Source organism: Athene noctua, chromosome 18, assembly GCF_965140245.1.
Source record: "Athene noctua chromosome 18, bAthNoc1.hap1.1, whole genome shotgun sequence".
NCBI lineage: Eukaryota > Metazoa > Chordata > Aves > Strigiformes > Strigidae > Athene > Athene noctua.
This window is the reverse complement of record NC_134054.1, coordinates 647,080-672,408: the sequence shown is the minus strand read 5'-3', so window position 1 is coordinate 672,408 and position 25,329 is coordinate 647,080. Positions and strand designations below refer to the sequence as shown.

The 25,329-nt window shown below is 43.6% G+C and overlaps 1 protein-coding gene across 1 annotated transcript; it reads left to right on the top strand.

Moving 5' to 3' along the window:
• LOC141967809 (myosin heavy chain, skeletal muscle, adult-like) lies at nucleotides 1-25,329 on the top strand. The gene is made up of 38 exons (XM_074921958.1): nucleotides 1-204; nucleotides 293-436; nucleotides 530-686; nucleotides 2,276-2,303; nucleotides 2,401-2,512; nucleotides 2,597-2,689; nucleotides 3,367-3,430; nucleotides 3,522-3,620; nucleotides 3,714-3,817; nucleotides 3,898-4,036; nucleotides 5,201-5,319; nucleotides 5,421-5,570; nucleotides 6,642-6,812; nucleotides 10,082-10,388; nucleotides 10,477-10,547; nucleotides 11,960-12,047; nucleotides 12,139-12,256; nucleotides 13,399-13,522; nucleotides 14,286-14,422; nucleotides 14,618-14,873; nucleotides 15,765-16,007; nucleotides 16,091-16,267; nucleotides 16,354-16,499; nucleotides 16,586-16,676; nucleotides 16,764-17,153; nucleotides 17,304-17,430; nucleotides 17,600-17,718; nucleotides 18,098-18,294; nucleotides 18,687-18,870; nucleotides 18,956-19,121; nucleotides 19,274-19,398; nucleotides 19,592-19,900; nucleotides 20,002-20,205; nucleotides 20,498-20,623; nucleotides 20,718-20,888; nucleotides 20,975-21,079; nucleotides 21,220-21,315; nucleotides 25,189-25,329. The coding sequence occupies exons 1-38, from the start codon at nucleotides 1-3 to the stop codon at nucleotides 25,327-25,329; spliced, it is 5,802 nt and encodes a 1,933-aa protein (XP_074778059.1).

Here is a 25,329-nt window from a genome sequence, read left to right as displayed (position 1 = left end):
ATGTCTTCAGACGCTGAGATGGCTGTCTTCGGAGAGGCAGCTGTGTATCTCCGAAAGTCAGAAAAGGAAAGAATTGAGGCGCAGAACAAGCCTTTCGATGCCAAGACAGCTGTGTTTGTGGTGCATCCTAAAGAATCTTTTGTGAAAGGAAAAATCCACAGCAAGGAATCAGGAAAGGTCACTGTCAAGACTGAAGGTGGAGAGGTGAGGGACAAAACAGGCTAAAGGACACCATTTGAATCCGAGTTTCAGTTCTTAGCTGACATACATATATCTTTCTATTCTTTGGCAGACCCTGACCGTGAAGGATGATCAGATCTTTCCCATGAACCCTCCCAAGTACGATAAAATCGAGGACATGGCCATGATGACCCACCTCCACGAACCCGCTGTGCTGTACAACCTCAAAGAGCGTTACGCAGCCTGGATGATCTACGTAAGTACCAGCAGCAGTCTTCCTCTGGGCAGCGAGGAGGAACTGCTCTGCCAGGGTAGGTGGAAGCCAACGTGCTGTCTCCCTTCCTCACAGACCTACTCGGGTCTCTTCTGCGTCACTGTCAACCCCTACAAGTGGCTGCCGGTGTACAACCCGGAGGTGGTGTTGGCCTACCGAGGCAAGAAGCGCCAGGAGGTCCCTCCACACATCTTCTCCATCTCTGACAATGCCTACCAGTTCATGCTGACTGGTGAGTGGCTGTAACTCCCTTAAGGCAATTATACTATGAATACCTTTCAGGGGAATAACAACTTGTGTCTAAACTCTCAGTTTGGATCATTTCTTTCCAGGATCATTTCCCAGATCACCCATATTAGGTTACGCAAAAGATTCTAGATGTCCCTTTAAACTGAGACTGAAACAATCTGTGCTTAGTAACGTAGAGTGAATCACCTGAGATCCTTTTTCCTCTTCTTATTAAAGTCCCCCAATGATAGCACAGGAGATTTAGCAGCTTAACCATTCCAGTGTTTCAGCAGTGCACAGCTGAGCCTTATGATGGGATATTATTTCAGTGGAAAATAAAGCCGTTTTCTCCTTCTTTTGGGCACAGTGTAGAACGATATTAATTCTTAAAGAACAATAAGAAAATAATTAGATTGTTTTAAGCCAAAAATATTGCCTCCTCTTGTAGCAGTGTGTAGCTACCCCAGCATACCAAACATTTGAGGAGTTCCTTAGTGTAGAAGTCTCTGTGGCTGCCTATAGGACATGGTGGGTTGGATTGCCATGAGTGCACATCTGCGCAGTTCCAGTTGAAATAATGAAAACTAAAAATGATGAACGTTTTGACTTGCATGTACCTACCTAGTCATGTGGTAAAATTGGAGCACAGAAGGCTATGTGATGTGAATAATATGCTGCAAACAAGAAGCTGAGCATGTGTAAGGAATAGTGTTGTGGACTTGAGCGAGTAAAGAATAAAGATCAGATATGTCAATATGATAATAGGTGCTGAGTGCTGAGTCAGAGGTTATTCCAAATGCTTGTCAATTGCAAGCAAACGGTGTATTCTAGAGGGAACTGGCCATGAATGATATGGGTTTGTGTCTCTCTGGGCTAATGGCTCTAATGAATAGGAACCATTCCCGGGATTATGTTGTAAAGTTAGTTTCAATACACCTATGGAATATTTTTCTGGTAAAATGTCTTTTTTAATCTTCTACAGCCAAGAGTATACATGCCTGAAAGAATAATGCCTAAAGTACAGAAAGGGAGAATATGTTTGAAATGGGCTGATGGTTCCTCTGATGGGCCCAGAAAGAGCTGGGGCAGGGTATTATTTGGACTCTCCCACTTGCCATTGACTCTCTGTGCTGGGGACAGGGCAGATGAGCTTTTATCGGGTGACCCAACATTAATCTGCAATTTTAATTTTATTTTTATATTTAATCTTTTTTTTTTTTTTTTTTATTCTGTAACTTTTAAAACTTACTCAACTCTGAAGATTTGCAAGAAACCTAACAAAAAATGAAAAGATAAAGTGAAGGGGTTGAAAAAAACTACTCTAGAAAACATTCATTCTTCTGTATTTGATAGAAAGATAAATGAACAAAGGAAAGGAAAAAGAAAGGAGGAAAAACAGCTTTGCTGAAAGGCTTCATTTTTTAGAATCCAAAACTTTCCTTAAGGCAGACTGTTACTGAGGGGAGTTACTTAACTGCCAAACAAATGTTTTTGTCACATAACTATCATGATATCTTACTTTTAGACCACTTCTAGTGTTTTCTGTGTTGTTCATTAGCATTAAAGTTGCTTTATTTCTGCTTCTTTCCACAGATCGTGAGAACCAGTCGATCCTGATCACGTATGTAGATCCCTTCTCAGGTCCCTGTGGGGCTGCCCGGTGCTGGGGGACCTCCCGCCTGACCACACGCTCTCTGCTTCTCTCTTTGGTTTCACAGCGGAGAATCCGGTGCCGGGAAGACTGTGAACACAAAGCGTGTCATCCAGTACTTTGCAACAATTGCAGCGAGTGGGGAGAAGAAGAAGGAGGAGCAGTCAGGCAAAATGCAGGTGAGACCAATTACTAACGTTTTGTCTGGTTCTGCAGTTGTGATGTGGATTGAACTATGCAGTTTACAGCTAATTATCCTGCAGGGAACGCTTGAGGATCAAATCATCAGCGCTAACCCACTGCTGGAGGCCTTTGGAAATGCCAAGACTGTGAGGAATGACAACTCCTCCCGCTTTGTGAGTTTTCAGTGAAAATAAACTTCAATTTACATGTAGGAAGAAGTGCATTGTTATTGATTTCTTCCTACAGTTCACCAATAAGAAATTTATATTAATGTTTTCTCAAATATTTCCTAATTTTATAGCTAAGTATTGAAACAGAAGATAGAATACACATATAAATCACAGACATAAAACTTAAAATGGAAAGTAAGTATTCATTCAATAAAAATATATCCTGAAATGGTAAACTGGTAAGAATCATATATACATCTTAACTGGTAGAATGATATATACATCTTTTTTTCACTGTATCAAATATTCATCCTTTAGTCCAGCTCTCTGCAGGACTTACTTCAAATCTAGATCAGATTGTTCGTGCCCTAATAGAGCCAAGTTTTGAAAAGCTCCAAGACTAGAGATTCCACAGCTTCTAAGTACCTTTTCTAAAACCAGAATGCACTTATATTAAAAACATTGAACTTCATGTCTAGTCAGAATTTCTCTCACTGCAATGCGTGATGTTGTCATTTGTGCTTTCATAGTAAGCCTCTGAGAAAAGTCTAGCTCTGACTTCTCTGTAACTACTTTTAGGAAGCAGAGCTTCCCTTCCGTTCTCCAAATTGCGTCTACTTATACTCTCCTTAAAATTGTCATCTCTTTTTTTTTTTTTTTTTTTTTCCTTGTTACTTAAGGGAAAATTCATCAGGATTCACTTTGGGGCCACAGGCAAACTGGCTTCTGCTGACATTGAAACATGTAAGAGACCTCCTGACCTGAACACCTTCCTTCCTCCCTTTCCACCTCAGTGTACTTTCTCAGGCTTAACTCTTGCTACCTGCCTTGCCAGATCTGCTGGAGAAGTCCAGAGTCACTTTCCAGCTCAAGGCAGAAAGAAGCTACCACATATTCTATCAGATCATGTCCAACAAGAAGCCAGAGCTAATTGGTAGGAAGTATTATAAGTTGTTCGATGGAATCCGAACATGTTTAACATTTATCTTTATTCTTATGCCCAGATATGTCCTATTCTTCTTTACAGACATGCTCCTCATCACCACCAACCCATATGACTACCAATTTGTGAGTCAAGGTGAGGTCACCGTTCCCAGCATTGATGACCAGGAGGAGCTGATGGCTACAGATGTAAGTGACACAGAGCATATTGGTATGGTGAGAGTTCCATTTAATGGCCCAGAGGCTTATTTCACTGATTCTGTTGCCAGAGTGCCATTGACATCCTGGGCTTCACTGCTGATGAGAAAACAGCCATTTACAAGCTGACAGGGGCTGTCATGCACTATGGGAACTTGAAGTTCAAGCAGAAGCAGCGTGAAGAGCAGGCAGAGCCGGACGGCACAGAAGGTATTAGGATAATTTCCACTGATCTCTCTGTTCTACAGATAAAAGAGTTACTTGTAGTAAAAGTGGTAATGTCTGGCTGGTGGCCAGTCACTAGTGATGTTCCCCAGGGCTCAGTTTTAGGTCCAATTCTCATCAGTGTTTTTATTAATGACCTGGAAACAGGAGTTAAGTGCACACTAAGTTAAGTTTGCCACCGATACTAAATTAGGAGGAACCTCTGATTACCTTAAGCGTAGAGAGGCCTTACGGAGAAATCTTAATAGATTAAAGTGCTGGGCAATCATCAAACACGTGAAATTTAAGAAGGACAGATGCTGGATTTTGCACATGGGACAGTGTAATCCTCAACTGGGGGACAAGAGGCCAGAGTGGAGCCCTGCAAAAAGGGATCTGGAGGTCTTGGTTGATGAGTCAACAAGACATCCTGGTGTCCAAAAGGGCCAACAATATTCTGGGGTACATTAAGCACAGTATAGCTAACCACTCAAAAGAAGTTTTTGTGCCAGTATACTCAGCACTGATACAGCATCGCCTTGATTACTGTGTGGGCTCCACAATATAAAAAGGTTACAAATATAATTAAATGTGTCCAAAGGAGGGCATAAAACATGGTGAAAGGACTACAGGGCATGACATATGAGGAATGGCTGAGGATACTAGGTTTGTTTGGCTTAGAGAAGAGACTGAGGGGTGACCTCATTTTTTGTCTACAACTTCCTGATGAGGGGGAGTGGAGAGTGAGGTGCTGACCTCTTCACTCTGGCATATGGTGATAGTATGTGAGGGAATGGCTTAATGCTGTGTCAGGGGAAGTTCAGACTGAATATTAAGAAAAAGTTCTTCACTGAGAGGGTGATCAAGCACCAAAACAAGCTCCCCAGGGAAATGATCATGACCCCAAGCCTATCAGTGTTCAAGAAGCATTTGGACAATGCTCTCAAATATATGCTTTAACTTTTAGATATATTGTTTAACTTCTAGGTTGCCCTGTGTGGAGGCAGGAGTTGGACTTGATGATCCTTGTGGGTCCTTTTCAAATCAGTATATTCTATGATTCTATGATATTCATAAACTAGCCTTCAGAGAATATTTTGTTTTGAAATAATTTTATCAAAACCTGTGCATCATCCAATAATTTACTCTTCTCTCTCTTTCTGTTATCAGTTGCTGACAAGGCTGCCTATCTGATGGGTCTGAACTCAGCAGACCTGCTCAAGGCCCTCTGCTACCCCCGAGTCAAGGTTGGGAATGAATATGTGACCAAGGGTCAAACCGTGCAGCAGGTAACAACCAGCTGGTGACTGAGAGCCTCCGGCTTGAATTAACATCATAAGCATTCCCTTCAAATCCACATGGTAACTTTCTTTCCTTCCTCCTGGTATAGGTGCACAATTCAGTGGGTGCTTTGGCAAAGACTGTCTATGAGAGGATGTTCTTGTGGATGGTTGTTCGTATTAATCAACAGCTGGATACGAAGCAGCCCAGACAGTACTTCATTGGTGTCCTGGACATTGCTGGCTTCGAGATCTTTGATGTAAGAAAAACAGTTTGTTAAATGCTTGTTAGAAGAGCCATCCAACTATTAAGGAAACTCATAGAAATATGTTGTTTTATTTTATATGGTAGTGGAAAAATGATTATGCACTGATAGGAACTCAGAAGCATCTGGTCATAGAATGGATATGGATTTACATGAAGAACAACTCAGTAATAACACTCTCCAGATGTACAAAAATTCTTCTAAGGCATAGAAAGCGGGTGTTAAAGAACTGTCAGATAGGCTATTATAGTCTGAAAATGGTGGCAAAGGAACCCAGGCTTTTTGCAATGTCAGTTTTAAGGTATTAGGGCACCAAAAATTATGGGTTACAGGATGCAGTGAAAACCAAGGATTTGCTCTGAAAAAGAGAAAATTTTGAATGGAATAAGTGAAAGATTAAAAATGAATCAGAAAGAAGTGTTGTAACATGCCTAAGGACTAACCTATTAATTTTTTCCCTGAATGTGTTTTATAACTCTGTACAAATTAGTAATATTTTTTGCAAAGAATACCAGAAAATCCTTTGAAAGCACTGAATTTTATGTCCTTCTTTCTTCAATATGAAGACAAAGGTGTTATTTAGAAGCACATAGCACTTAGTATAGTGTAGTTTTCACTGTGGAAGCTTGTGAATATAAATTTCTCAAGTTTCTCCTCTTTCAACATATGATACTATTGTTGCATGACAAGAGCAGAGTGATGACATGGGAGAAGAGAGCTGCAGTGCTAAGTCTTTGGATTCATGACATGCAACTACAGAGTTCTCTGGACCACAGGCACTTATTATATGAAATAATCCTAGTCAGTGTTAGGAAAAGGACATTTGCCCTGCCATTGGCTCTTTCCACTAGATATAGTTGTTAAGTAAATCACAGATCAGGCTGTTCAGCTGTGTCTGGTATATGCTTGTTACAGGAAAGATGCTGTTGAAGAGTGCTACAGGAAAATTATGATCTGATCTAACCATAGATCTAGTCTGAGCTGGAAAGTAATGGAGTAAATCTCACAGTTTTATAGAAGGAGCAACATGGTTCAAAAACAGTTGCATCCATATGTGTTTTGCAGTTCAACAGCCTGGAGCAGCTGTGCATCAACTTCACCAACGAGAAACTGCAACAGTTCTTCAACCACCACATGTTCGTGCTGGAGCAGGAGGAGTACAAGAAGGAGGGAATTGAATGGGAGTTCATTGACTTTGGCATGGACCTGGCTGCCTGCATTGAGCTCATTGAGAAGGTATCCTTCTTGTTTAGGTGCATTATGCATGTGGGAATTTTGTAGTTACTTGACATCAGTTTTCAGAGGACTCTTCCACATTCTCGTCCAAACATTCAGTTTTAATTATTCAAATTATTCAAAATATGTAGCTTATTTTATCTGTGAGGTTTCAACAGCCTCATGGGAGAAGCTCTTTTCAAGAGCCAAAACACTGCAAAGCCCTCAATAACAGTATTCTTTCATAACAGGTAGAAGTACTTTCCATTATAGAGTTTGCATGTTTCTCTTAAGTTCTGATCAATGCATTTCTGCCTAGCAGTACAGCCACAAATGGATATTTTTTAAAAAAAAATTTGCAATGTAAAAGATGGAACTTCACAACTTCCAGTTGATAGTCATCCTCTCATGTGCATCAATTAAAGTAACAAAATAGCAGTCAAGTTCATTACAAGACATGGCATTCACTAGCCAGTGACTACGAGGATCTTGAGAAAAGAGTGCTTTTATTAAGATATATCCATGCACTTGAGTATTCTTTCATAACAGGTAGAAGTACTTTCCAAGATTTTTTTTGTTATGATATTTTAACTTTATTCTTCAAATTTTCTAGAAAATAATGTAAATTTCTATCAGTCACTCAGTAAACTGGGCAACTATTCATGTTTAACCCTGTGATTTGAATTTGAAAAGATACAGCAGTATCATCTTACAGATATCAGAGTCTTACTGTGTGATTTCATACTTTATTGAATAAGAGCACCCCCCTTTGTAGGGTGGCTAATTGAAGGCTTGGGAGCTCAGGTTGTGTTTTCATCAATCACTCAAGTGCAAGGGAAAACCACTGAAAGAGGGTAGAAAACACATCTGATTAACAAGTGGCTCAGAGACTGGTGCCACTGTCAGAATTTTGGGTTCTTTGATCATGGTGAGGTTTATAAGGCACCTGATCTGCTGGTGAGTGAGCCGGCCAGGGAAGGTGCCCTCCTGGACCTGCTGCTTGGGAACGGGGAAGAGCTTGTGGGGAGATAAAGATTGGAGGCCATCTAGGGTGCAGTGACCACAAGATGATTGAGTTTTCGATCCTTGGAGAGACAAAGAGGGGTTAATAAAACTGCCACCTTAGACTTCTGGAGGGCTAACTCTGACCTGTTCAAAAGACGGATTGACAAAATCCCTTGGGAGGCTGCCCTGAAGGATACGGGAGTCCAGGAAGGTTGGACATACTTCAGGAGAGCAGTCTGAAAGGCACAGGAGTTGGCTGTGCCCGTGTGCTGGGAAACAAGCAGGTGGGGAAGGAGACCAGCCGGGCTAAACAGGGACCTTTGGCTGGATCTCAAGAACAAAAGGGGAATCTATTGCCTTTGGAAGAGGGGCCAGGTCTTTCATGAAGACTATAAAGATGTAGTGAAGTTCTGCAGGGAGAACATTAGGAGAGCCAAAACACAGCTAGAGCTCAACTTGGTTACAGCTGTTAAGGATAACAAAAAATGTTTCTATAAATTAATTAACAGCAAAAGGAGGATTAGGGAAAATCTCCCTCCTTTACTGGATGCAGAGGGGAACATGGTAACTAAGGATGAGGAAAAGGCTGAGGTGCTCAACGCCTACTTTGCCTCAGTGTTTAGCAGTGGAACTGGCTGTTCCCTGGACACCCGGCCTGAGGAGCTGGGAGACGGGGAGGGGGAGCAGACTGAGGTCAGCACAGTTGAAGAGGAGGCGGTCAGAGACCTGCTGCACCACTGGGATGCACACACGTCTGTGGGAGCGGGTGGGTTACACCCAAGAATGCTGAGGGAGCTGGCAGAGGTGCTCGCCAAGCCGCTGTCCATGATTTACCTGAAGTCATGGCTAACTGGGGAGGGTCCATTGGACTGGAGGGTGGAAAATGTGACACCCATCTACAAGAGAGGCAGAAAGGAGGATCCAGGGAACTACCGACCTGTCAGTGTGACCTCAGTGCCAGGGAAGGTCATGGAGCAGGTCATCTTGAGTGCTATTACAAGTCATGTAATGGACAACCAGGGGATCAGGCCCAGTCAGCATGGGTTTATGAAAGGCAGGTCCTGCCTGACAAATCTGATCTCCTTCTACGACAGGGAGACCTGCTTATTAAATGAGGGAAAGTCTGTGGATGTTGTCTACCTTGACTTTAGTAAGGCCTTTGACACCGTTTCCCACCGCATTCTCCTGGAGAAACTGGCTGCTCGTGGCTTGGCTGGGCACACGCTTTGCTGGTTAAAAAAACCTGTCTGGATGGCCAGGCCCAGAGAGTTGTGGTGAACAGAGTTAAATCCAGCTGGCAGCCGGTCATGAGTGGTGTCCCCCAGGGCTGGGTGTTGGGGCCACTCCTGTTTAACATCTTTATTGATGATCTGGATGAGGGGATCCAGTGCACCCTCAGTCAGTTTGCAGACAACACCCAGTTGGGTGGGAGTGTTGATCTGCTCGAGGGTAGGGAGGCTCTGCAGAGAGACCTGGGCAGGCTGGAGCCATGGGCTGAGCCCAGCTGGGGGTGTTTCAATAAGGCCAAATGCCGGGTGCTCACTTGGGCCACAACAACCCCTAGCAGCGCTACAGGCTTGGGGAGGAGTGGCTGGAGAGCTGCCAGTCAGAGAGGGACCTGGGGTGTTGATTGACAGCTGGCTGAACAGGAGCCAGCACTGTGCCCAGGTGGTCAAGAAGGCCAATGGCATCCTGGCTTGTATCAGGATTAGTGAGGTCGCTCCTCGATGAGTGGGTTCAGTTTTGGGCCCCTCACCCCAGAAAGGCCATTGAATGACTCGAGCGTGGCCAGAGAAGGGCAATGGAGCTGGTGCAGGGTCTGGAGCACAGGTCTGATGGGGACCAGCTGAGGGAACTGGGGGGGTTTAGTCTGGAGAAGAGGAGCCTGAGGGGAAACCTCCTGGCCCTCTGCAACTCCCTGACAGGAGGGTGTAGAGAACTGGGGATGGGTCTCTTTAACCAAGTAATAAGCAATAGGACAAGAGTTAATGGCCTCAAATTGTGCCAGGAAAGGTTTAGACTAGATATTAGGAAGCATTTCTTTGCAGAAGGGGCTGTTGGGCGTTGGAATGGGCTGCCCAGGGCAGGGGGGGAGTCCCCATCCCTGGAGGGGTTGAAGAGTAGCGTCGACTTTAGCGCTAAGGGATCTGGTGTAGTTGGGAACTGTCAGTGTTGGGTTAATGGTTGGACTGGATGATCTTCACGGTCTTTTCCAACCTAGACATTTCTGTGATTCTGTGTCAGAAGGACAATTTGACATCTGTGTTTCTTGTGCCGTTTTCTAGCCTATGGGCATCTTCTCCATCCTGGAAGAGGAGTGCATGTTCCCCAAGGCAACTGACACCTCTTTCAAGAACAAGCTCTATGACCAACATCTGGGCAAGTCCAACAACTTCCAGAAGCCCAAGCCTGCCAAAGGCAAGGCTGAGGCCCACTTCTCCCTGGTGCACTATGCTGGCACAGTGGATTACAACATCACTGGCTGGCTTGAGAAGAACAAGGATCCCCTGAATGAAACTGTCATTGGGTTGTACCAGAAATCATCGGTGAAGACACTGGCCTTACTCTTTGCCTCTTATGGTGGAGAAGCAGGTCAGTTCTATAAAATCTTTATATATGCACAATGTAAAGTGAGAATCACAAATTAAAATTTAAAAATATTATTTTTTCAATTGTGTAGAAAGTGGTGGTGGCAAGAAAGGTGGGAAGAAGAAGGGTTCTTCTTTCCAGACTGTCTCAGCTCTTTTCCGGGTAAGTACAGAATTTGTTATCTCTGCTGAATGGAAAATAAACTCCCTTGAAATCTGAATAGTTCTTGGTTCTAGTTTGGTAAACTGTAATCATAGTTCTTTTAGAGTTCTTATAGCAAGGAAATCCATCACGTCATTTAAACTCTGTTGCAGTGGATGCAGAGCTTATCCCTTTATCCCCTACTTTCCAATGAAGTAGTTAGCTATCATAATAGAATTGTCTTATATAGTCTAGAAACCTTCTTTCCCTCCTTTAGGTTTCAAAGTGAAATATAATCTTGTAATGAGATTATTTTGCTTTTCTGATTAAATGACTTTTTCACCCTTCCCATGTCAGCTACATACTCTTGGTGTTGGTCTGGTATGCATGAAATATCCCCATATCTTGACCTCTAGACTATCAACAGGTCAGAGGCTTAACAGCTCTTTCTCAAGCCTAGGCCTTCCTGCCTGACTTTTCCATATGTTTCTCCCAGGTGAAGCTGCTGTTCTTCCCTGGAGGTATTCAGGAACATAATACTCATACTTCACCTTAGGGTTCCATTCTTCAAATGGCCTATTTCTTCTTGGGTTGCTTTTGGTTTGCTCTTGGTCTCCTTTTCCAGCCTCCCTCAGAGTAAAAGATGGGCATGTGTGTCTGTGCTCCAGGAGCAGTCACTGGTGCAAGTGTAGATCTCTCATGGGTGAAGGACATTTATAAATGTCTCCTTAGGTGTCCTTCTGTTCTTTTCCTCTTGTTCTTCCTGGGTTTATTGTTCATGTTTTACAACACACACTTAAAACACTGAGTTTTACAAGATAAACTTGGTAGCCTCTGCCATACTGGTTTTATTCTGTTTTGTTGTCCACCATCATTGCCAAAGATGTCTTTGCAAACACATGACTTACATGTCAAAATCACCTCTTTTGATACGGGCTAAAAATATTGGAAATTGGCTCTCTCAGATGTGATTTGAAGCAGGCGGAATTATAGCTGTTCAGTTCACAAAGCTTTGGAACACAGCTGGAATCAGTTGCCCAGTTCTCCACTACTGTTGTCTTTGTGCCTACCTCTTAGTCACATATAAAAAAAGCATTTCACAACTGGCTCCCCAGGGAACACAGGCAATAGTCTTTTAAAATAAATACCAATTTTCACTCAAATTAACTCATTTTTTTGAATAGAATTTCTGAAAGATATCAAATATAGTGATATTTCAGATAAAATTATGTCATTAACACTGTCTATGAGTTTTCCAGAGCAAAGTGGCAAACTTTTTTATATTTTATTTTATCACAGTATTGATATAACAGAAGAGAATACTATATTCCTAGAGGTCCAGAAAGTTTGATGGTATTATAATAGTTTTACTGTAAATGTGAATGTGCAGAACAAACATTTACGAATATAAACTTTTGTTCATAATTCTGCAGGAGAATTTAAACAAGCTGATGACCAATCTTCGCAGCACCCACCCACATTTTGTGAGATGCATCATCCCCAATGAAATAAAAACACCTGGTAATAGCCTCATGTACATAAAGATTTTCCTGTGATACTGAAAATCTCTGTGTTGCAATCCACAATATTCACTTGTGTTTTGAATTGTTAGGTGCTATGGAGCATGAGCTGGTGCTGCACCAGCTTCGGTGCAACGGCGTGTTGGAAGGGATCAGAATTTGCAGGAAAGGATTCCCCAGCAGAGTTCTCTATGCTGACTTTAAGCAGAGGTTGGGTTTCTCCAGCATACTGTCTTATTATAGCTAAATCCACATGTATACAACCTTAAACTGGTGCAACAATTTAGGGCCTTGTTATGGCATTTATGTATCTTCTGTAGGGACAGGATAAGTACTCTTTGTTTTCTTTAATCAGCACCGTATGTCTCACCTGTTCTTTTGATAGCATTACATAACTGATTGAAAGCAAACAGGACATACTGGTATCCTCCCTAGAAAGGTCCTGACATTGTTGCAAGAACAGATGGAATTTATATAAACAATTATCAGGGGGTAAAAATGGTTAAGTGTTCCCTAAGAGAAGAACTGGGAGCTGAAGGTGATGACAGGGCAGACCCTCACCAACACCACCCAACAGGGTACAGTCCAAAGGGTCTGAACACAGTAGCCAGAGCTGGGATCTGTTAAGGGGTCCATCAACGGCCTTAGACAAGGCAAGTATTAAATTAGATCCAGGGGCCATCCAGGTAGTCCTGTCAGGACCAGCAGGAGATGAGGCTAGAGACAGCACTGGAAACCATGCTACAATATCTGTGCAAGAACTCCATGGAAGAGGAAACTACCTACAGTATAGGTCCAAGGTCCACTGAGAGAGCAAAGCCAGAGACTGGTTTGGAGAATGGCTATGATGTAACTCATGTAAGAAATGAGATCCCAGGCCTAAGCTGAAATGGAGCTCATAGGCCCAAGGTGGAGGCCTAGGTGAAGCTCATCAGGGCTGCTAAGACCTATTAATGCCTTCAGGGCCCTGAGAGCAATATGGTTACATAGAGACAGACTAGACAGTGTGCCAGGTTTCCTTCCAGTTTCAAATTCCAAAATAATGCAGGTTCTTTTGTAACCTCTATGTGTTATTTAAGTAATGCGATCATTATAATATTTAACAGTTTCCATTTTTTTGAACTATTTTAATGTCAATGATACTGTAGTATCATGTACTCCACACATAATTATAATGGGTAAATTCTATCAAAAGGTTTTCACATTGCTCAGAAAATGTTTATCTAATAAAGGAATGTCTCAGACAATCAATCAAGGTTCAGCTAAGACATTGTCCTGCCATGCTGGGAATCTAGTAAGTTTGTCTTGGCTTGGGTAATAAGAATATCCTTACATTCTCCTTTTTCCTACAGATACAGAGTGCTGAATGCAAGTGCTGTCCCAGAGGGACAGTTCATGGATAGCAAGAAAGCTTCTGAGAAGCTCCTTGGGTCTATTGCCATTGATCACACCCAGTACAAATTTGGTCATACCAAGGTACAAGTACAACTTGGGTTAAAATATAGAGATTCGTTACAGATTTGTTACAGAAATATTAAGATAGGTATGAATGAAATATGAATAGAAATGTACATGCACAAAAGCACTAGAAACAAAACCAGTGCAAGGACTAAAAAATCGGTATGCATAAATAGTCAAGGACATGTTTGCCAGCAGTAAAAGTGGTAGCATTCGTAACTGGCAGCAGGAAGATGTAGCTTGCACCAAGACCACAGGGTAGTCCCATCAGCAGGGAGTCTGTGCTCTGTTAACTAGGAAGATGGCAACAGAAAGACTGTATCCAAAAGACAGAGAAAATGAGGAAACAAAAGAAAAGGGACAGAAGCCTTCACTGAGTTTTGTGAAGTAAGAAGCAATATTCTGAGGTGAAAGAACATTCTACAAAGTCACTGATTCCTAAAAGGGATAAAAAAGCGTCTCCAGTTACCAGTTTGTCACTGCCCATGAAAATTAAACTAGAGGATGTAGTGAGGAATCAGTAGTTGAAATTCCTTGTCTTCTGTGTATCAGATGAGTCATACTATTCAGACTGCCTGGGCACCTACACACAGGTGTTTGCGACTGTATTGGTGTGAAAGTTTGAGAGGTTAGAGTCAATTTAGAAAACTAAATAAAATAAAAATATCACCTTCCCCTTCCATAAAGTCTCAGTGACTTTGGTAACAGTAATTCTCATGGAAATGTAATCTGTTTGTGTTTTGATGACCTTGTGATGTCTTATGTCATCCCCTTTCTCCAGGTATTCTTCAAAGCTGGTCTGATAGGTCTTCTGGAGGAGATGAGGGATGAGAAACTGGCACAACTCATGACTCGCACACAAGCCAGGTGCAGGGGCTTCCTGATGAGAGTGGAGTACCAGAGAATGGTGCAGAGGAGGTATAGATTCTTCTTAAAGTTCATGTAATTGCCCATTGCTTCTGCAGGCATCACACTGATAATTCTTTCTATGTGTCCTGAGCAACTTGTTCTACTTGACTGTGCTTGAGCAGGAGGGATTGGATAAGCTGTCCTCCAGAGATCTTATCCATCTTCAACCACTCTGTGATTCTGTCATTCTGATTTGCATTACAGGGAGTCCATCTTCTGCATCCAGTACAACATTCGTGCATTCATGAACGTGAAGCACTGGCCCTGGATGAAGCTGTTCTTCAAGATCAAGCCCTTGCTGAAGAGTGCAGAATCTGAGAAGGAGATGGCCAACATGAAGGAGGAGTTTGAGAAAACCAAGGAAGAACTTGCAAAGTCTGAGGCAAAGAGGAAGGAGCTGGAGGAGAAAATGGTGAAACTGGTGCAGGAGAAGAATGATCTGCAGCTCCAAGTGCAGGCTGTGAGTAACATCAGTGCACTTCACACTTCTTGGTTAGTAGAAAATGAAGATCAAACATGCCTTCCAAAGGACAGAATCCTGTAAAACAGATTAATCTGCAGAGCAACCATGGTGAAACTGAAATTCACAAATAAAGGCCATGCATAAGACTGTGCTATATGTGGCCCTGGCAGGTGATTTGGATTGGTGAGACTTCAAACTTACATCCCCACCGATTCAATGTAGAGAAGAAAACATCTTCAGTACAAGTATATGTGTATATGCATAATATACAAAAACTGGGAACATATATATGACAGATACCATATATAAAAACTTTGTAAACAAATATGTGTAAATATATATGTTTATTATATATGTACATCTCAAGTATATATATAAAATTGTATCCATAAAGTATAAACTATATGTATATACATACACAGTGTGGTGTATATATATAAAGTACATGTGATTATATAGTCACACTCTAACTAAGAATTTGTCTGAAGTACTCTAATAGGAACAAGAGTAAACAGAGGTGTGAAACGATTTCCACAATTTCACAGGCTTCAAAGTATGATGAAAAGCATGTGAGACATCTTTATCCTGAGAATACAGGTTCAATTTATCTGAAAGAGCATTTCCTTCAGGAGACAGGACTGTGGGTTCCAAAGCTTAACCAGAATCATTAATACACTATTTAATAATGATCACTGAGGCAAAAGTCAATAGAAAACACTAGAACATATATGTGAATCTATAGAGTTTCATTGTAAAAAATAACTTCAGTGAAGAATATGAAACTGATTATATCATATGTAATAGTCTAAGAAACAAAATTGAATGACTGAAAAAATCACAAGATAAAACTAGTAATAAGAAGAACTGCAAAAATACTTTTTATTGTAGGAAGCAGATAACTTGGCTGATGCTGAAGAAAGATGTGACCAGCTGATAAAAACAAAACTTCAGCTGGAAGCAAAAGTTAAAGAGATAATTGAAAGAGCAGAAGATGAGGAGGAAATTAATGCTGAGCTGACAGCCAAGAAGAGAAAACTGGAGGATGAATGCTCAGAGCTAAAGAATGATATCGATGACCTTGAGATAACACTGGCCAAGGTTGAGAAGGAAAAACATGCCACTGAAAACAAGGTATAAAACAGAATTTGGGATTTACATTCAGGGAAAAGACATACATTTCCAATTCTTGTAATAAGATAGTTTTCTTCTTAAAGGTGAAAAACCTGACAGAGGAGATGGCAGCCCTGGATGAGACCATTGCCAAGCTGACAAAAGAGAAGAAAGCCCTCCAAGAGGCCCATCAGCAGACACTGGATGACCTGCAGGCAGAAGAGGACAAAGTCAATACGCTGACCAAAGCTAAGACCAAGCTGGAGCAGCAAGTGGATGACGTAAGCACAGAGGTGTACAGCAAAACCAGGACAGGTAATAGAGTTAAACCTGACTGATGGAGCAATGATGGTCCTGTTTGTTTTAGCTGGAAGGGTCCTTGGAGCAAGAGAAGAAACTGCGCATGGACCTTGAGAGAGCCAAGAGGAAACTCGAAGGAGACCTGAAGCTGGCCCATGACACCATAATGGACTTGGAAAATGATAAGCAGCAGCTGGATGAGAAACTGAAGAAGTAAGTGTGGCTGTGGGGCACCTGAGTGCTGGGCTGGTGCACTTGTCTTTCTCTTTGAGCTCTGACACGGTTTGCTTTGCCCACAGGAAAGACTTTGAAATCAGCCAGATCCAGAGCAAAATCGAGGATGAGCAAGCCCTGGGCATGCAGTTACAGAAGAAGATCAAGGAGCTGCAGGCAAGCCTCTGTCCCTGGCCCCCTCTCACCAGTCTGAGGTCAGGAAGGAGGAGGGCATGGGTGTGAAGGGTCCCTAATGTTCCCCAGGCTCGTATCGAGGAACTGGAGGAGGAAATTGAGGCAGAGCGAACCTCTCGGGCAAAAGCAGAGAAGCATCGGGCTGACCTCTCGAGGGAGCTAGAGGAGATCAGCGAGCGCCTGGAAGAAGCAGGAGGGGCTACAGCAGCTCAGGTCGAGATGAACAAGAAGCGTGAGGCAGAATTTCAGAAGATGCGCCGTGACCTCGAAGAGGCCACGCTGCAGCACGAAGCCACGGCTGCCGCCCTGCGGAAGAAGCACGCGGACAGCACAGCTGAGCTTGGGGAGCAGATCGACAACCTGCAACGCGTGAAGCAGAAGCTGGAGAAGGAGAAGAGTGAGCTGAAGATGGAGATTGACGACTTGGCCAGTAACATGGAGTCTGTCTCCAAAGCCAAGGTACGGGATTGCAGTGGAGCATGCCCACAGGGACAAATTATGGCACACAGGCTACATCTGCCAGCCACGTTTTCATAACAAAGTCCGTGCTGTGAGGATAAGGCAGAGTCCAGGTGTTCATTTCCTCTCCTCCTTGTTCTGGCTCGGTAGGCAAATCTGGAGAAGATGTGCCGCACTCTGGAAGACCAGCTGAGTGAGATTAAAACTAAGGAGGAGCAGAATCAGCGCATGATCAATGACCTCAATACTCAAAGAGCTCGTCTGCAGACGGAATCAGGTGACATTTCCTCATTCCTGAGGAAGACCTGCATGCCATGAGGATAACACAGTGTGCAAAGTTATGGCTGATATGACCTCTACGGGCTACTCATGACTGCATGTGTTTACAGGCAAAAATTGTTACATTATTCATAACCAGGTGACTTTTCCCCCTTTGCTCTTCCCAGGTGAATATTCACGCCAGGTGGATGAAAAAGATGCCCTGATTTCTCAGCTGTCTAGGGGCAAGCAAGGATTTACCCAGCAAATTGAAGAACTCAAGAGACATTTAGAGGAAGAAATAAAGGTCTGGAATGACTCTACTGCAACATTCCTTCCCCAAACACATGTAGAGCTGGAGGGAACACCAGTAATGCACATGCCCCCTGCTCATTAGCCAGAGAGGAAAGGAAGTGTAATGATTTTGATGCTGGAGGAAGCCATCCACAAGGCTTGCAGAGATTCTACCATACTCTCTAAGACAGGAGTCAGACACATATTACAGAGACAGCAGGTTACTTTCCCCAGAGCACCTGTCACTAACACGTCCTGATCAAGCTGATGTTCATTATCTCCCAGCTTTGCATTTGCCTAATTAGTGTTTCATTCTAATTTCACTGTCAGCTTCACTGTCAAGAGACATCTCAAGTCAAGTATTCAGGTTACCAATCCCAATGTCCCCACAGGCCAAGAACGCCCTGGCCCACGCCTTGCAGTCAGCTCGCCACGACTGTGACTTGCTGCGGGAACAATACGAGGAGGAGCAGGAAGCCAAGGGGGAGCTGCAGCGCGCCCTGTCCAAGGCCAACAGCGAGGTGGCCCAGTGGAGAACCAAATACGAGACGGATGCTATCCAGCGCACGGAGGAGCTGGAGGAGGCCAAGTACGTGGGACACGGGATGCGGAATGGCTGGAGAAGGCTGAGCCTGTCAGGGAAATTGGAGCGTCTTCGAGTGCATTAGGACAGGGGTGGGATGAAGGCAGCGATATAGTGTCATTGTGGTAGAGGGAGGAGAGGGAGAGAAAGGAAGAGTTTGGTGTGGAAAAAGTGTGGATTAGAAGGACAAATGGAGCCTTTATGGCTAGAAATGCTGAGACATGACAAATAATCAGTAAGTGCTAGGAAAAAGTCTTGGTAGATGCTTTAGGCTTCTTGTAATCTTGGAACACTGTGAAAAGCACTAGTCTCGAAGCCCCCAAGGTGGCCAACTGCCCTCTTGTGAAAATTGTCTCTGCTCTACGTTCTAACCCAGAGCTCTGCTTATCTCCTGCCAGGAAGAAGCTGGCACAGCGCCTGCAGGATGCAGAGGAACACGTTGAGGCTGTGAATGCCAAATGTGCCTCCCTGGAAAAGACAAAGCAGAGGCTGCAGAATGAAGTGGAGGACCTGATGATTGACGTGGAGCGATCTAATGCTGCCTGCGCGGCTCTGGATAAGAAGCAGAAGAACTTTGACAAGGTCTTTGGGCTCCAGCCCCGGGGCTCCTGGGCAGAGCATGTCCTCCCGACTGCCACCTGCATACTGACGCCCCGTTTCTCTTCAGATCCTGGCAGAATGGAAGCAGAAGTATGAGGAAACGCAGGCTGAGCTGGAAGCCTCCCAGAAGGAGTCTCGCTCTCTCAGCACGGAGCTCTTTAAGATGAAGAATGCCTATGAGGAGTCCTTGGACCACCTGGAAACGCTGAAGCGGGAGAACAAGAACTTGCAGCGTAAGTGCCTGGCCCTCTGCTCCTGGCAGGGCTTTCTCCCTGCCCACCACTACCGCCTGCAGGTCTGCAAAGATACTTGTCACCTTGGTGTGGCTGGGCCCTTCCCCTTCAGCTCTGAGCCTGACCGTGCCACTTCTCACCCTTCCTTGCAGAGGAGATTTCCGACCTCACGGAGCAGATTGCAGAGGGAGGAAAGGCGATTCATGAGCTGGAGAAAATCAAGAAGCAGATTGAGCAGGAGAAATCTGAAATCCAGGCTGCTCTAGAGGAAGCTGAGGTACACACCCACAGTCACTGGTGTCTGCCCTAAAAATATGAGCAATGAGGAAATATGGCTGAAAAATGCGTGGTCCCCCTCTGTTTGGGCTGGGCAATGCAGCCAGCTGGGTTCTCTTGAAATATTCTGTAATTACCCAGAAACAAAATAGGAGCTTTGTTAATGTTATAAATGTTTGTTTTCAATTTTCCAGGCCTCCCTAGAATATGAAGAGGGGAAAATACAGCGCCTTCAACTTGAGCTCAATCAAGTGAAGTCTGAGATTGACAGGAAGATCGCAGAGAAAGATGAGGAGATTGACCAGATGAAGAGAAACCACCTCAGAATCGTGGAGTCCTTGCAGAGCAGCCTGGACGCCGAGATCAGGAGCAGGAACGAAGCCCTGCGGCTGAAGAAGAAGATGGAGGGAGACCTGAACGAAATGGAGATCCAGCTGAGCCATGCCAACCGCGTGGCTGCAGAGGCACAAAAGAACCTGAGAAACACGCAGGCAGTGCTCAAGGTCTGTTCCGCAAAGATGCATATAGAAGAATGTCTACCTTACATTTTTAAGACCCAGGAGTGTTGTGCCACCTTATAATGTCTCTTTCCTCTCTTTTACAGGATACCCAGATCCACTTGGACGATGCTCTCAGGACACAGGAGGATCTGAAGGAGCAGGTGGCCATGGTGGAGCGCAGAGCAAACCTGCTGCAGGCTGAAGTTGAGGAGCTACGGGCAGCCCTGGAGCAGACGGAGCGGTCTCGGAAAGTGGCTGAGCAGGAGCTCCTGGATGCCACTGAACGTGTGCAGCTCCTCCATACCCAGGTCAGAGCATTCTGTGGAGACCAGACATACAGACCTAACATGTCATAACGCTGTGTGTTAGAGATCAGGTTGTGAGAAACATCTAGAATAGATTCTCTACTGCTCTCTACAAGGGAAGGTATACTCACAACCCATCACCTGAGCCCACCACTCACGCTTTGTAAACAAGTATTTTAAAAAATATTCCAGATTCTGAATTACAAGCTTGAAGAGGAAAGTCTTTGCTCAGGCTGTACGTTTGATATTGCAGGCTTCAAAATAAAAAAAACCCCTGTGTCTTCCTGTTGCACAGAACACCAGCTTGATTAACACCAAGAAGAAGCTGGAAACAGACATCGCCCAAATTCAGGGTGAAATGGAGGATACGATCCAGGAAGCCCGCAATGCTGAAGAGAAGGCCAAGAAGGCCATCACAGATGTGAGCTGGGGGCTCCTTTCACTGCTAATGGTGGGTGTGTTCTCCCCAAAATGTCTCCAACCCCAAAATGGCTTTCACCCTTTGCTCCCTTCAGGCAGCCATGATGGCCGAAGAGCTGAAGAAGGAGCAGGACACCAGTGCCCACCTGGAGAGGATGAAGAAGAACCTGGACCAGACGGTGAAGGACCTGCAGCACCGTCTGGACGAGGCCGAGCAGTTGGCACTGAAGGGAGGCAAGAAGCAAATCCAGAAGCTGGAGGCCAGAGTGCGTAGGGCTTTGAGTTGTGCGTGAGAGAACGTGTCATGTAAGTAAGCAGCACGGAAGCTCCAAAGCCGGGCTTCTCATTGCAGGTGAGGGAGCTGGAAGCGGAGGTTGACGCTGAGCAGAAGCGCAGCGCTGAAGCCGTGAAGGGCGTGCGCAAGTACGAGAGGAGGGTGAAGGAGCTGACCTACCAGGTAAGGCAGGAAGCCTCCTTCTGCTGACACACCCTCATCCCAGGATATCAAAGATTTTTCACATGAACTCCAGGGGGAAATATAATTTTGTGGTGTGGGGAAAACAACTCATGGTCTTTGCTGCTTACAAACCACTCTAGTCTGAGGAAGACCGGAAGAATATTCTCAGGCTTCAGGACCTGGTGGACAAGCTGCAGATGAAGGTGAAATCCTACAAAAGGCAAGCTGAGGAGGCTGTAAGTATCACTCTGTGTGGTGGTGATGACACTTTCAAAGGGGAAAACTTGGGCGTTTATGAAGTGATTTGGGGAATTTATGAGTTGGGTGTTTTTTTAATCATGTTATATTTCAGGTTTGATAATGTATCCAGGACTGTTTCACAGAATATAAGCAAGTAGTTATATTTGATAATATGGAGACTATTTCACTCTATAAATGAACTTATTTTCAAATGTAAATAATTGTCAATTCTCCTTCACAAGAACACAAGAACACAACTTCACAAGAACACACAACATGAGCTATGTGACTAATATAATATTTTAAAATAGTTTTGGGTTTGGTTGCAGTATCTTGTTGCTTTTTTTAAAAGACCATGTTTTTATATGGTATTTCTCTACCTTCCTTATAGAAATATGGTTTTGATAACCATGCTAGGCTTCTGAAAGTTCCATATTATATGGAAAGGTACCTCTGAGAAAAAGTAGGCTGAAATCTTAGAAGGCTCTTGTGCTGCTATTTCTACCATTTCTAAGGAATATGACCAGGGTGATTTAGCAGTTCATGAAGATGAGGGACCCAGGTGTGCTGCTCAAGTTTGCTGGTGACTGCTAGAAGTGTTCCAGAAATGGTGGCAACATGCTATAGATCAGTTTCCACTATCAGGTGGAACAATCATCCCAGCACTTCAAAGAGTTCTCAGTCAAAATGGAGCTCCTGAAAATAAACAGGTTTGTTTTACCAGAGTGCAGTTTTTATTCCCAAGGCTTGGGCTGATACATCCTGATCCGGGTGATGAATTGCCAAGTGATGGACCTGCAGGAGGAAGCAAGCAGGCTGTGTTGTTTCTGGAATGCCAAATGAGATCAGCAGGTCCTCAGAGAGGCACTGATGGTGCAAGAGCTCAAACCCTGCATTAGGACAGATTGCCTGAGGCTACACTTGATGAAGACTTCCAGGAAGCTTGAAGCTTTTGACACCTGTTAAGAGGAGAAGGCACATTCACCACCTACAGATGTGAGCCTGACCCATGCTTATACTGGACACACTTTTCTAAATAGGGTGGAGGAACTCATCTTCAAACCAGAGCTGCTTTCTCAGGAAGTTTGCTACTTGCCAAGGGCTCTAAACCAGGATGTTGTGGAGGGCTAAAAATCTTGAGTAGCCATCAGATTGAACCATAGAACCATTGTTTCTCCTCGGCACATGGGTCCTGCTTTGCAAAGGAAACAGGACTAGGTAAATTACTGAGATCCCTTTCATTGTGAGATAATAGTTTCTGATACTCAGTGATGGTGCCCAGAGATTACTGATCTCTGGGGACTACAGTGAAGGGTGTGGGAGTTCAAGTGTTGTCCTCCCTGATTCTGCTGATCAAGGGGATTGCTTGGGTATGAAAAGATGCATTCTTCAGGTGAACAGCTGGTTATGTGGCTGATGTCACAGGCAAGGCTTTGGCTTTTATGACCACATCTTCTTTTGTGAGGAACGAGAACTTCTGGGGAGTGGTGGATTTATCTGAACAAATAAGATAAAAGCATATTTGCCAGCAAGCTTTTGATTCCGTGAGGAGAGTTTTAAACTAGATTTATTGGATATTGGGTTGGGGGATGAATTCCCATGCAGGCCACTGGAGACAAGACCACAGACAATCAATATGATTGGAAGTCAAGCTCAAACTTTATTAGCAAGCAAGCCCTTATATACTCTTGTGCATTCTAAAAATAGCAGCAAGCCTTTATATACTGTTTTTCTATCTTGCGTTACTCCTGCACATGCTTATCTCTAAAAGTAGCTCCCCTCAGTACTTTGCACAAACATTGCCACCCGCACATAGCCAGTGGGTAAGTTCCTGCTTTTGAAATTCCAGAAAATCCCTTCTTTAACAATTTCTTCCTTAACAAGCATATTCTTTTCTTCTGACATTTTTTTAACTATTTCTTGCTTTTAGACATCATTAATCTTCTGCCTGGAGTGCTAGTTATACTTTTCCATTGTCAGTGTGGGCAGAAAGTTCAGTAATCCAGCATATGCACCCATAGGTTGGTAACAACATTCCCCAAATAAAAAGACAAATGGATGCAGGGAGGAATTATCTGTGGGACAGCATGAGGAGGAAGGTTCTCACACCTCCCCTGAGAAAGCAGCATGACAGAAAACCATCTCATGTGTCTGTAGACAAACTTGTACAGTATGGGAAACATGCAGGAGGAATTAGAAGTCTGTGTACAGTCACTGCAGTGTTGAGATTCTCCTCAAGATCACATACACAGTCTTTTAACTCTTATGACTGGAGTGCTGTGTTTTTAAGGACTGTTTTTACAGAGCACAGGAACGTGCAGGAAGTAGTTTTTGCAGGAGTCTATATATTCTGAATAGACAATTCCTGACTAAGCTCAAATACAAAAAGAAAGTATATGGAAAGTGGAAGCATGGATGAGCATCCTGTGAGGAGCATAAGAGTATTGCCTGAACATATAAGGATGGAGCCAGGAAAGCTGAATTGTAGAGGAAGACTGAACTGGCAACCACTTAAGCAAACGGGACATACATGAGTCCAATAGACTAGATGGATGCACCTGACTGTGCTAGGGAAGCTGGCCAATGGCACTGCAATTTTTCTATTAACTTTGAAAGGTTATGGCAACTGGTGAAAGTCTCTGATGACTGGAAAAGCACTCATCTTAAAGAAGGGCAAGATGGAGGATTTGGAAAGACAGCAGGTCCGCCTTACTTCAGGTAGTGGGAAGATCATATTTCAATTCCTCCTGGAAGTAATGTCAAGGCACATGAAGGAGAAGAAGGTAATTGGAAACTGCCAGCATGGATTTATCAAGTAGAGTTCTTTCTGTTGTCTTCAACACTCAAACATGATGTTGTCCAAAAGGAGACACACTTGCCTTGGAGGTGCACGTTCCAAAGGATAAGTGCCCAAAAGGCACATGTTGCATCAGAAAAATTCTGACTGATATTAGGATAAAAACCATGAAAGTGATTAAGTACTGAAACAGGAGCCCAGAGAGGCTGCAGAATCTTCATTCTTGTGGATTCTCAAAATTCAACAAGTCCCTAAGTAACCAGATCTAACACTGGTGCTAGACCTGTGTGAGTGGGATATTGAACTGAATGGTGGCCTAAGGTTTCTGACAACCTAGAATTTCAAAGTCTGGTCCTTAGGTTAAATAAAAGCTATTCATGATTGAACATTTCATGCAGAGGTAGCATGTATCTGTTCTAGAAATACATGCCAATCAACAAGAGGTAGATAGTCTTGAAGCCCACAGGCAGAAAGAGGGAAGAGAGTGGATTAGTAGCTGTTTGGATTAGGAAGTGAATGGTCTTTACACTTTTCTTTGAGACAGACACTTACTTTCTGTCTGTAATACATTCACAGGTATTTATTTTCAGTCTTGTCAGAATTCAAAAGGCCTAGCGCATCAAAGAGAATGTTACTTCTACAGGTCTTCAAGTCTGGGTTATCAGAAGCAGGATACTAAATTCAATACAACCATATTTGAAGTTATTTAGGGGACCAACAGTTGCTTTTTAGTTCAGTTCTGAAAAAAAGACATGCATAGATGCATTGAATTGCTCATCTGACAAGTTCTTCTAAGGTACAACATAGCATGTCCTCAATCTCCTTACTGCTACATGCATTTGATTAAAATATACAGTTTTAGCATCATTCTGTAGACAAAATGAAGTTCCATAAAACCTTTAGTGAATTTTCATGATAAGAAACCACAAAGATGGAGAAGATCTGAATTAAGAGCCTAGATAGGAGCTGGAAAGTGGGGACTAGGGTTACTCCTGTAGGAATACGCAGGCTACAGGTAGAGGAAATTGGAAGTGTCAGCCTTTCTATTTTCACAACTCCCTCTCCCCCACAGGAGGAACAGTCCAATGTCAATCTCATCAAGTTCCGCAAGATTCATCATGACCTAGAGGAAGCTGAGGAGCGGGCTGACATTGCAGAGTCACAGGTCAACAAGCTCCGAGTGAAGACCCGTGAGATTTACAGGAAAAATTAA

Bases quoted from the DNA above. Each gene is read 5' to 3' on its own strand.
- LOC141967809 (XM_074921958.1), top strand. From the start codon at position 1: ATGTCTTCAGACGCTGAGATGGCTGTCTTCGGAGAGGCAGCTGTGTAT. The intron at 3,621-3,713 runs GTAGGAAGTATT...TCTTCTTTACAG, and splicing joins CAAGAAGCCAGAGCTAATTG to ACATGCTCCTCATCACCACC. The intron at 14,874-15,764 runs GTGAGTAACATC...TTTTTATTGTAG, and splicing joins TGCAGCTCCAAGTGCAGGCT to GAAGCAGATAACTTGGCTGA.